The sequence below is a fragment of the Megalobrama amblycephala genome, linkage group LG5, assembly GCF_018812025.1.
Source record: "Megalobrama amblycephala isolate DHTTF-2021 linkage group LG5, ASM1881202v1, whole genome shotgun sequence".
Taxonomy (NCBI): domain Eukaryota; kingdom Metazoa; phylum Chordata; class Actinopteri; order Cypriniformes; family Xenocyprididae; genus Megalobrama; species Megalobrama amblycephala.
This window is the reverse complement of record NC_063048.1, coordinates 29,533,399-29,546,357: the sequence shown is the minus strand read 5'-3', so window position 1 is coordinate 29,546,357 and position 12,959 is coordinate 29,533,399. Positions and strand designations below refer to the sequence as shown.

The 12,959-nt window shown below is 37.3% G+C and overlaps 1 protein-coding gene across 4 annotated transcripts; it reads right to left on the bottom strand.

Moving 5' to 3' along the window:
• Positions 1 to 241: 241 nt before the first annotated feature.
• On the bottom strand, positions 242 to 12,103 carry LOC125269041 (calpain-1 catalytic subunit-like). 4 transcript variants are annotated; one of them, XM_048191758.1, is made up of 15 exons: positions 11,839 to 11,894; positions 8,466 to 8,515; positions 5,789 to 6,043; positions 5,564 to 5,636; positions 5,215 to 5,333; positions 4,968 to 5,101; positions 4,657 to 4,831; positions 4,139 to 4,213; positions 3,454 to 3,539; positions 3,199 to 3,273; positions 2,826 to 2,986; positions 1,645 to 1,811; positions 1,292 to 1,303; positions 963 to 1,168; positions 242 to 881 (listed from the first exon to the last, which is right to left on the bottom strand). In XM_048191758.1, exons 3-15 carry the CDS (start codon positions 6,020 to 6,022, stop codon positions 857 to 859), a joined length of 1,542 nt encoding a protein of 513 aa, XP_048047715.1. In that variant the 5' UTR covers positions 6,023 to 6,043; positions 8,466 to 8,515; positions 11,839 to 11,894; the 3' UTR covers positions 242 to 856. The 4 variants fall into 4 exon arrangements, with proteins under 4 accessions (XP_048047715.1, XP_048047714.1, XP_048047713.1 ...); XM_048191757.1 differs by lacking the exon at positions 8,466 to 8,515 and having other exon boundaries at positions 11,839 to 12,103; XM_048191756.1 differs by lacking the exon at positions 11,839 to 11,894 and having other exon boundaries at positions 8,466 to 8,809.
• Between the last annotated feature and the right edge of the window lie 856 nt (positions 12,104 to 12,959).

Genomic DNA, 12,959 nt, shown 5'->3' with positions numbered 1-12,959 from the left:
GAATCAAACACATAATCTCAAAATTGTGAGAAACAACATTGACACGGACACAACACTGACACATTTTTAAAATGTATGATGCTTTGAATTCATGTCATATGGTTTTCCTGAACGGACGGCCAGTACTTACAATCTGGAATCCTGGATGCCAGATTTATGTTTTTTATTTTTATTTTTTACTTATTTGGATTTATTATATTATAAATTCTGTCACCATTTTCACAAAGAAGCTGGCAATTAATTTCTGAAGGTTTACTGATTTTTATTGCGGATATCCTGTTTCTTTGAAGAACAATATTAAGAAAATATATGGGAGCTTTTCCATGCAATTATAAATTACATATTATCCCATTCTGCAGCAGTATATTATTTGGAATTAATACATTATTACATACATATTGCATTTGCTGATATCATGCCACACTTTCATTAATCTATTTTTACAGCGTTTCATTTATGACAGGATTACAATATTTCTTATTTCCCCATATAGCATCTAATAATGTATGCTAACATAACTGATCAATCCTGAATACAGACCAGTTAAAAAAATATTACTACTGTTGGTACATCACCCACCCAACAGATGACACATTTACTTTACAACTGAAAAACAGTTTAAAAAATAAAAAATAAAAGGTAAAACATTATATTATATTCCACCATCTCTTAGGTGGAATATAATAATTATTAAAAACGAATAAAAATCTTGTTTTTTTCCTGAATTACCAGTTGACAGGAAAATTTAAGCACAAAAAGTAAAAGCAGAGCATACCGATACCCATTCATATGACAAACAATAAAGACAGCAGACAATAAAGGGTTTACCTCACCCTCATCAAGAAATGTCTCCATTCTACTCAGAAGTCTCCTGAATATGTCTGTTGGAAAGACAAGAACTTAAACATACATATGCGTCAAACTCAGAGTATTTAGGGACCAGGGCAATGCTTTAAACTTACTCAAAGTGTGTCTCATTCTTTGAGAAAACAGACAAGACGAAGGAGGCAGCTTCACCAGGATTCTCTGTGCACGGTACAATCAGGTACTCTCCTGGCTCCAGCCTGAAGAATTTCATCACCTCTCTCAACCATACGAAATCAGTCTGTGCCACAGGCTCTCTGTCAATGAAGAACTCCAATGAAAACCTCCCGCTCTGACTTCTCATCTAAAAGAAAATAATAAAATGTGTCCTTAGTGTTTTTTTGTTTTTTTAAAGGAATGTACATAAACAGAATCTCTTCATAAAAGGACCTTATGAGTATAATATTTGTATTAATTTTTCACTTGCCTCTAATGGTATCTGCAAAAGTACATGGGGAAAAAAAGGAAAAACAGCAATTATGACAGGGATATTGCAGTTGATGCATAAAACACAAACTATATGTCACTGAAAGTGCAGAGACTATTACACTTCTTCCACAAGCACTCCACAATCTTAAACCAAGGCGCAAACAAAATCCTCTTTCTAGCTCCCAAACGTCCCAAACTGTGCTCTAGCTTTTTTCATAATTGTACATTATGAATATTAATGGCTCAGTGACATATTGCTCACATTCCTCAATTTTAAGTCACTTTGGATAAAAGCATCTGCTAAATGCAAAAATTACATAAATATGCATAGATTTATTTGCCAATACTGACCTCAAAGACATAGAAGCCAATATCATAATTATTTTGGCTATTTCTGTTTCTCTTCTCATGGTTCTGCATGAGGGACACCAGTATGTTTTCAGGGCGCTGCCCACTAGCACATGCCTCATTAAGCTCATCAATTGTCACCCGAAACTGAGGGTTTGTCCAGAAGGTCTCTATAACACATCAAAAGAAGATTTGTGCATTATTTCATTCTTTATGCATTATTTTAAGTTGTATCTGTCTTACTTACACACCTTATCTATATACGTGTCCATGCTGGAATTGATTGATATGCTAGGGCTTTATGTGCAAATAAGACACTTTATTAGGTACACCTTGCTAGGACTGATTTGGACCCACTTTTGTCTTCAAAACTGCCCTAATTTTTCGTGGCATACTGTAGATTCAACAAGGCGCTGGAAACCTTCCTCAGAGATTTTGGTCCGAGAGATTTGTCGGCTGCGCATCAATGATACGAATCTCCATTCCACCACGTCCCAAAGATGCTCTATTGGATTAGGATCTGGTGACTGTGGAGGCCATTTGACTGTAGTGAACTCATTGTCATGTTCAAGAAACTAGTTTGAGATGATTTGAGCTTTGTGACATGGCACGTTATCCTGCTGGAAGTAGCCACCAGAAGATTTGCCTGTTCTTAGCTGACAGGAGTGGCAGCCGGTGTGTCTTCTGCTGCTGTAGTTTTGACGTGTTATGCATTCAGAAATGCTCTTCTGCAGACCTTGGTTGTAATGAGTGGCTATTTGAGTTACTGTTGTCTTTCTATCAGCTCCAACCATTCTCCTCTGACCTCTGGCATCAACAAGGCATTTTCGCCCACAGAGCTGCCGCTCAATGGATATTTTGTCTTCTTCTGACCATTCTCTGTAATCCCTACAGATGGTTATGCATGAAAATCCTGTCAGATCAGCATTTTCTGAAATACTTAGACCAGCCTATCTGGCACCAACAACCATCCTACGTTCAAAGTCACTTAAATCAACTTTCTTCCACATTCGGATGCTCAGTTTGATCTTCAGCAGATCATCTTGACCATGTCTACATGCCTAAATGCACTGAGTTGCTGCCATGTGATTGGCTGATTAGATTTTTGCGTTGAACAAGCAGTTGAATGGGTATACATAATAAAGTGGCCGGTGAGTGTATATATATGCATAGAATAATAATACCTGTCTTAATTATGTCACCACCTGCGGTAGTCCCAGCATTCCATCTGCCAAAATACCGTTTTGAGGTCCAGTGACATTCGGAGGAAGCATCCAAAAAATCAGGACAGAGACAGCAGATATCTATGCTTCCGAAAATTGTGGTAAAGTCTTCCATTGACATCCTGCAGTAAAAAAAAAAAAAAAGTGTCTAAGTTAATCAGCCAAAATGCAACATATACATATACGAAAAAGTCATTTGCAGTTTTTCAATTGAGGGGGAGCTGACAGGGGTCCTGAACCATAAGAGTTAATGGGCATTAACTCTTCTCAAAAATCCCTTGTCATCTTCCAAAAAGTGTGACAGGGTGGGTGTACCCAACAAGGTCATGCTTACCAGAACTCCCCGTTATTTAAAACTTCATGGCAAATTTTGCGGACCTCCTCACAAACTGTGTCCCACAAAGGTGATCTGTAAAATATATAACCAAACATGGATGCTATGTGATATCATGTAGCAAATACAAAGAAAAGAACTTTCAGTATGTGAGGTGATATGCCCATGTGATGACATTTACATGCAATGTACAACTTTCTGCCAAGTTTGTGTACTAATTGAAGCTCTTACTGTAACTGTTGTTACAGCTCTTACCCATCACTCCAGTCTCCTCGCCACTCTTCTTCGCCCCATGGGTTTAACAATCTCACCAGATGAACTGGATTTTCATCACTTGTTACCTGTTGTACAAAGCCAGGAATCAATGTTAGTTTAAAATGATATATTAAAAGTAAAAGAGTATTAAATTTATTAAAATAGGAGAAAAACAGCTGAAATAAACACTATAGTTGATTAATTTTCACACAGTTCACTCACAGCTCAAAGACTTGTAAAGCAAACTAAAAATCTTTTGCTTCAGCAAAAGGATTTTTAACTCGTTTACTTTTGTCATTGTTATGGTTAAAGATTAAAGTTAAAGATTTAAGTTTAAGTTTAAGATTTGACATTTAAGTTTAAGGGTTTATTGTAAGAGGTATATTATTTTCAAACGTGATAGAGTATTAACCTTTTAGCACCACTCACCGGACATTTAATTTCTAAACTACCACAATACATAAAATAACCAGTGTAATAAAAACGTTGCCAGATTCAGATAAAAATGAGCATGCTTTCAGTGACACTCACTGGAAATTTTACTTTGAAAGTGTTATGACACGTGCACGAAGCAACAAAGTATCATTTTACTGAAAATGTTTCTGAATCTTAATTCCAGTGGGAAATATTTCCTTATCAAAACTCTGAGACAGACTGAAATGGCCAGATGGTTGTGCAGTCTCACCTCAAAAACTCCTGTCACAGTGTAAGCATGTTCTGCAACTATGCCATGAAGTAGCTCGTTTTCTTTAGGTGTTGTCTATTGTTACACACAAACACACACACATACACAAACATTACATAATAGTACAAAGCTGATCATGTACAATATATAATTAATTAATTATTTATTTTATATTAATACTATGAACTTGTAATTCTATAAGCTGTTTTAAAATCATAATGTATATACTTAGTGATTCACCAATATTGCTTCTTTTTTTTTACTTTATTATATAATGAGTATAATTAATCAGTTGCAAGGAAAAGTCTACAAACCCTCTGATTTTACCTAGACTTTTGCATATATTAGTCATAAAAATATATCTGATCTTCAACTAAGTCACAAATACAGCCTGCTTTTCCCTTTATTAGGTGGTACAGTCGAGACAGGAAGCAATAGAACAGAAGAGAGGACTCAAACTTAAAAAACTCAAAAATTAACAAAACTATGAAATACTGGATGAAATATTTCTTTCTTACCACTGTATTAGAGCCACAACCCATAAGTGTTTTTGACATGAATGCACATTCCATGATTTTCCACAAATCAGCAGGAGCTGTATTCAGTTCATAATACATATGCGTCCCACCAGTGAAGTCCATCAGGGCCTCAGATATGAAACCAGCGTTCAAGTCAGCATAGGACCCGCATACCCTGTAAAGACAGTTTATTTGAATTCACTACTCAGCATAATGTAAAACATTTTAAGCAAATCAGTGAAGGATGGCATGCAAAACAAATCAATAATTCAGTTGTTGATAGATAATGAACAAGACAGAATGGTACCCACTTTGCATATGCTTTCTCCAGTAAGGCAGGCCAAAATTCATTAGATGTTTTTGAACACACAAAAAGTAGTTCGTCATCAATAGTTGGAAGTTGGTCATCAATAACAACATCAATCCATTTCCCAAATCGCCAAAACTGTAAGATATATTACAAACAGTGGAAAATAAAATAGAAACAAATGCAAACAGGGGGAAATATGACTTTCATGTGCTCAAATAAATAATGAATTACTGAACAGGTATAGTCACCCTGAAGTGAAATATCCCAGCATAATCCTTGGTGAATGATTGTTCAGTTGGCAAGACCTGTTTCATGATATCCTTCTCAAACGTTAGAGCCCCAATTGCAGCCAAAAACCAACAGTTTCCTACATAAATAAAAAAAAATAGTCACATATCTGAAATATGTAAAAAATGTATCAAACATGATTTTCATATAATATTGTATATATTATGATGTGTCATTTCACATCATATTGTGCATAATGCCAGTTTGAGTTGATGTGAGTTGATATTGGGTGGAGAACAATAATGGCCCAGGAAACTTTGTATAGTAGACATAGCATATGATACCAGTATGTGAATAACTGAAACTTACCTAATACACTCCCCTGCGCGTAGTCAAACCTGGACACGTCATCTACAATTAATTTAGGGTCTGAAACCAGTTCCTGATGAGAGAAAATTAAGTGCAGTTCTTTCAATACCAGAACATGGACAAATGAAATTAAGAGATTTCTTGTAATTTCGAGCAAAGCTGTGAAAGTCATTATAGAAGAAGGAATAAAATATTTATAGAGAGAGTTCTGTATGGTTTACATACGGATGGCCGCTTCCACACAACTTGGGACAAATCCACCTCAGGCGACTCATCATCAAACAAGCCAATAGAGCTGTTGTCTGGAGGGAACAACTCATCGCTGTATAGGGTGTTTTCAGCGAGACAGTTCTGGTGGAGCTCCTGGTAGTTCTGATCCAGGAAGTTCAAAGGACTGGTAGGAGAATTTTCATCATCTTCATTTGGGTTGTGGTGGCACCCATCATCAGGAGGAGGCATTTTTCACTCAGAATCCTTTTGCTGCATGACAAACAAATGCAAACACAGTTTGTACAGTGTGCACCACCTCATGCATGTATAGCCACAAAAGTATCAGTAATGTTTATTAGCATTGTGCTTGTGTATCAACATCGGTGCACAAGGCTATTTTCTTTTACTATACACCAGGAGAAGGGGTGGCCGGTCCTGGAGAGCCACAGTCCTCCAGAGTTTAGCTCCAACCCTGATAACAACTCACCTGCCTGTAGCTTGGTAGTAACCCTTGTTTGGATGTGTTTGATTAGGGTTGAAGCAAAAATTTGCAGGACTGTGGCTCTCCAGGACCGATGTTTGCCACCCCTGCGATACGTAGTCAAATGAAACTAAAGTGCCCTTTCAAAGTGAATGTACTCGGCTCCACCTATAGCTGGTGTGAGGTGAGCACACTGGCGCTGTTGCACCGTGGTTGCCGTTGCATCATCCACGTGGATACTGCGCACTAGTGGTGGGTGAGGAGAGACCCCTGATATTATTGTAAAGCTTTTTGGGTGTTCAACAGTACATAATAAAAGAGCTATATAAATCCTTCCTTCCTTAATAACACTATTTACACTAAATGTAAAAGAAAATAATGTTCTTGCTATATACACTAAGCATCTAATAGCCTCTGCCAAAAAACAAATAAATTGGATTTCGGAAAGAAAACCCAAAACTAGAATTGCCTGAAATTCTAGACATTAGCAGATGTCTATGCCAAAGTGCATTGCAGCAAAAGTTTTTGCCGCATGACAAAGCACCTCTTTTGCAAGCCCTTGTGTTTTTCCTCTCTGATGCAGCACCTCTATTAAAATTCATGTCACACTGATGGGCATGGCACTGGCCAAAAAATCTATTTAACAGCTACCAATGATGCACTGGTGACACTTTACAAAGAGAAGCAAGGCATCTGCTTCACAGTTGGCCAAAGGCTTGTCTTTTTCTGAACCCCCATTCACAATCACTTTCTGCCAATTTTTTTTACATAACTTCTCGGTGCCTTAAATTGGAAGAGGAAAGACCAAATCTGGCCAATTTAATGGCACCTAATCCAATCGGATATCTCAGTCAATTTCCACATGAGATTTATTGATTGCATCCTTCACATACCTGAGGAATCAAATCCGCAACATTGTTCTCCCCTCTTTACAATCACCATGTGACATTCACTGGGTTTTCTCTGACAGCATCTTTATTATAATGTATAAAAAATATACAATAAAATCTCACCAACCCTAAACTTTTGAACGGTAGTGCATGTACACTTAGGCCCTGTTTACACATAGTATTAAGATGTGTTTTGGTCAATTGTATCACAAGCGGACAAAGCTAAATTTAGGTGTAAACAGGGTCTAAAACATTTCAAGCTTGTCCACTTTCAACCACTTCCAGAGGTAGTCGAAAGCTCATTTTACCAGATTGTTTTCGTAGTGTAGACGCTCATGTAGTCGAATGAGTTTGAACAGTCACTGAAGACCGCCTACTCTCTGCTTACTGACTTAGCGTAAACATTATGGGAAGCACCAGACGGGATTTAAACTTTGTCGGCTGAAGACCCAAGTTTGGTTTGAAGACGAAAACATACCAATCACAATGTTCTCTCAACATTTTTGATTTCTAACACACACACAGTGTTCGGCGTGGTCTTGTGGCTGTCAGCGCAGATATGAAAGCTGATGCTCTCCGTATGTTTCGCCATCATTTCAGTGTGAATTCATACGTAAATTGTGCAAGCTTATTTTGTCCATTAGATTGAATGATCTGAAAAAAAAACATACATTTTCCCGCCCATAGACCCTCCCCTCAAAGAAATCAGGACAGAAGTGGTTGAAAGTGGACAAAAGAGACGGATTAAAACATCAGGTGTAAACGGGAATGTGTCTCCCTTGTCTACTTGTGATCCAATCCACCTAAACGCATCTAAATACCAGGTGTTATACCAGGTGTAAACATCAAATCAATTCTTATAAATTACACAAGGTATGCTCACACATATCGCTGCAGAGTAGGTGCTGGTTGTACTTTATATCAAAGCTACTAAAATACTTGCAGCCTTCTCAGCAACATCATTAACACTATAGAGAGCAGGGTTACATTTTCTTGCCAGCAATCAACTGGACAGAAATAAACTATTCTTACTGTTCGCTTAGTGAAATTACTGATATTCAGGCATGCCACTGACATGTACTTAAGTCCAAACTTGAAGAGAGTACATGTGAAGCAGTTTATGTCATCATGACAGTCCACTGATGCCTGTACACACCGTCCACATGCAGCTGGTTTTTTGTTTCCACACAGATAACAGCGTGTCCAAGTTGATTGAACACTCGAAAGAAATCTTCATTCATAATGGAGTATACTTTGAAAGGAACTTTTTGCAAGCTCGAGTGTGTTCAAGATAGAGCGAAAAGAAGACAATGAAGTATACCTGATCCTTTATGTCAGGTCAAGGTTGCTGGCTTTGAATAATCCACTGAGCTGAAAGACAAAAAGGCCAACAGACTTGGAATACAGGGCCACTGTCCTGAAAAGATTATTTCCCACGAGAATTAATTACAAGCACTCTTGTTCCTGGCATATAGTCTTCCAGTTCTGTGGGTGAGTCTGTAAAGCTGAGACTGTGACTAAAAGCAATCTGAAAGAGTCTGAATCAAAGTCAACCTACTGCTTTTGTAGACCCATTGGAGACAAGAGGGAATTCCCTCTTGTCTCCAATGGGTCTAAAGAGAGGGTGCAGCTGAGAATCCACTTTGCATGTTTACAGATAGGGCTGGGCGATATATCGCATGCGATTCTCACGCGCATTTCGTCAATAAAGCCGGTTCCCTGATTACCGCTAAATCGCCATCACCTGCTTTCAAATGGTGCGCCATTTAACAGACAGAGCCGTAGTTCACTGATAAGCCACGCAATATCACGTTCATATCGCAGATGAATCGCCTTCGATAATGAACGAAAATTACTGTCGAATTACTGACGAAATGCGCGTGAGAATCGCATGCGATATATCGCCCAGCCCTATTTACAGATGAAGATAAGGAGCTATTTCTTAAAATAGAGTGAGACTGATAAGCAAGTGATACAATTAAAGTTGCCGTGGTACGGCTGCAAAGATAAACACTGCTGAGGTCTCTGGTGGTAGTCCTTCCCCTATCCTTCATAGTCAAAGGCAGCCAGACCGAAGTCTAAAAAGGTTTTGGAAATGCTTTTACTGCCATAAACATGGATGTATCATTAATATTACTATAATATACTTTACTATACAGGGCTCGACAGGACTAACCATTGGTCATCAGTACACCAAGACACTTGGTACAGTTGACGGAATTGTCATACAGTGTGCGCTTATCTATTTGAGTTCTATTTTGTGTCTTCTTGCACTTGCAGACAAACATACACAAAGTTATATCAAAATGCCCATCTTGGCAAGCATCCTCAAACTAATAACTTTTGTAGCGAATCTCAACATAACACCGACTGTTACGTAACAGTCGGGATCATTAATATGTACGCCCCCAATATTTGCATATGCCAGCCCATGTTCAAGGCATTACACAAGGGCAGCCAGTATTAACGTCTGGATGTGCACAGCTGAATCATCAGACTAGGTAAGCAAGCAAAGACAATAGCGAAAAATGGCAGATGGAGCAATAATAACTGACATGATCCATGATATTTTTAGTGATATTTGTAAATTGTCTTTCTAAATGTTTCGTTAGCATGTTGCTAATGTACTGTTAAATGTGGTTAAAGTTACCATTTTACTATTACGACCAGTCTAGGTTTAATCGCAATAAAAAAAAAATAAAAGGAAAAGGGATGCCTTCCCCAGTCGTCAGACCCAAAAAAAAAACATAAAAAAATTTATGGGCCAATAAATCACTAGATTCAGGATTCAAGAAAAACGATTGACGTTTTATTAAGATGAAAGAAATTAAGTAATAAACATTTGAAAGTTTCCAGGATAACTTAAACCAGTGGGTGCATAAACTTCAGGAAGACCCAAGGCCCAAAACAACAAACAAAACGGGTAATAAAAAAACAAGAATGTCCAAGGTCATCCCTACAGAACACCTTCACTGTAAACCAAAAACAACATAACATAATCAAAGTTAATGCACAACATAAAAAGGTGGTCTGGCGGCTGGAGAGGAGGCAGGAGAGGTGCGACTGGCCCGAAGCCGCAACAACTCGCCGGCAGGAAACGGAAGAGATGGTTTTAAACCCGCGCTCAGTAATTGTAACCCAATCCCGGCAGAGAGAGGTGGAGCCATCCCGTGATATCCCGCTTGACAGAAACAAAGCAAAAAGAACACACACACACACAAATAACAATAAACCAAATAAACAATATACAGGATTACACAGTTCCGTAACACCATCGTTTCTTACTGTATTCATGGAGACAAGAGCCATCGTTATTTTCATTTTTTAAACACTTGCAGTCTGTATAATTCATAAACACAACTTCATTCTTTATAAATCTCTCCAACAGTGTGTAATGTTAGCTTTAGCCATGGATCAAAATCAAACTCATTCAGAATCAAATGTAAACATCCAAATAAATACCATACTTGCGCGATTAGACATGTTGCATGACGAACACTTTGTAAAGATCCATTTTGAGGGTTATATTAGCTGTGTGAACTTTGTTTATGCTGTTTAAGGCTCAGGGGCGGGGAGCACGAGAATTTAAAGGGGCCGCAGCTTGAATCACCGCATATTTAATGATGCCTCAAAATAGGCGGTTAAAAAAATGAATAAAAAAAAATCTATGAGGTATTTTGAGCTGAAACTTCACAGACACATTCAGGGGACACCTTAGACTTATATTACATCTTTTGAAAACATGTTCTACGGCACCTTTAAAAAGGAGCAAACAGAATAGATAAGACTTGAGGTTTTGTGGCCTGTTATTTCCAGAAAAGCAAAATCATTTATGTTATTAATGCCTGTACTGTCACTATTCCAAAGCATTAGTCTGTTCTCTGTACTGTAGTCCTTCAGAAAAAAATGCAGTGAGATGCAGAATCCCTGACGGTGCACTAAACTCCTGTACTCACATTCCTATGCTCAAATGTGATCAGCTGAGCAAAAGGCATTTTCATATAAGACATAAAAATGTAGGGCTATTAGGGGAGCGACTCTGGCCAAACTCAGTTTTGGGCAGTGATTGGTAACATCTTGATGCAAAATTAGTGTTCAAAATTTTTGTAATGTTTTTTTGTTGTTGTTTTTTTGTTTTTAATTTTCATTACACAATATTGCCAAAACATGTCTCCATAAGAAGGGAATAGTGGATTACGTTAATACTGACAGAAATATTAAGTGCTGAGTGAGAAAAAAAAAAAAAAAAAAATGCGTAGTTTAAAAGATGAAGAGGGCCTCGCCCTATAGGGCCATGCTTAAAGTATTATAGTTAATATTGGTCTTTCTTGTATTGACAAATTAATCTTTTGTAAAACCCCTGTCAAAACCTGTCGGTTCTGCATAAATCACATAAAAGTTTTAAATATTTTAATTTCACCAAAAGGAGACAAATTTGTGACATTAGACGTTGTTGTTGTTTTTGGAGTTTCAAACTCCACTTGCCTCAAAAAAGTAAGAATCTAAACTGGCATGATGCGACAAGGCTAAACAGAAAAATACACAGCTCGTTATTAAAACTCCGAATATCCATAAAACCAACGTCAATAAAACACGTGCATGTTAACAATCTAGCATTACAACTAATATTGACTGCACCGTTCACTTTATATGACTCATTTCTTAACTCTCGTGAACAGCTCGGTAAAACATACCTGTCTCTCTCGGGCTCGGGACGGGAGTCGGGACGCTCTGACTAAAACAGGAGCGCTCTCACGGGGCGCAGCACGGGGCTCATTTTAATGGTGATTACGTAATGACGTCACTAAAAAGTCAGCGCTTCAAAACTTCAAAATGTAATACAAATCAAAAACACAAATTTCCCCATGTTCTGGAGAAGGGGTGCTTAATAATTTACACAGAATAAATGAAAAAAAAATGAAACAGATATAAAACAAAACATTTAGCAAACAAATAAAACAAAAAATCCTTCTGTCTTTGAGATGATGCATGTCACATTCCAATGTAGTCTTTTTCAAGCATAATGCATGCATATAGCCTCACATCATAAGAAAATGATGTAATGGAGAAGACCACTGTTCTGCATTATGTTATAGCTTCAGCCCAAATGAGGAGGAACTTGATGATGCAGGTGAAATACTAGCTGTGTCCATAAAAACAGTCAGTAGACAGTTATTGAAACAGAGCCATTGGATTGGTATAGGTCAAATTCCTGGGTTACACAGGTCCAGGGGAACCACAATATATATATATATATATATATATATATATATATATATATATATATATATATGTATGTATATTCTAGCAACTAATCTATACTGCTAGTTTTGTGTTGTTGTTTTTTTTTTTTGTTTTTTTTTTTTTCCTTTTTGTGTGCATTTATGTATTTATTTAAGTATGTTTTTAATATGTTTGAGTATTTTTTTGTAGTAAGTGCATCATAACAAATTTGATTCTGCATGTCACAACCATTTTATTACAATTGAAATAGTCCATTATTTGTTTTTAAGTTTTATTATTATTATTATTAGACACATTATGACTGCAGTGCCATCTGTGAGGGTTTGATGTGAGAGCGACGGGAACCATGACATTAACTACTAAAACCCTGGGATGAGCAGCTCAAAGTTTGTGTGGAAAAAATAATAAACCTAACTATTGAAGCATCAAGAGTGATATCATAACTTAGCAATTTGTTTCTAGAAGCTTTATGTCTGATGATAATTTAAATGGACTGTTAATGCCATTTGGTGGACATCTTATTACTGAGTGTATAGTAAAATGTGCCTGTTAAGTGAGTTAACTTAACTGT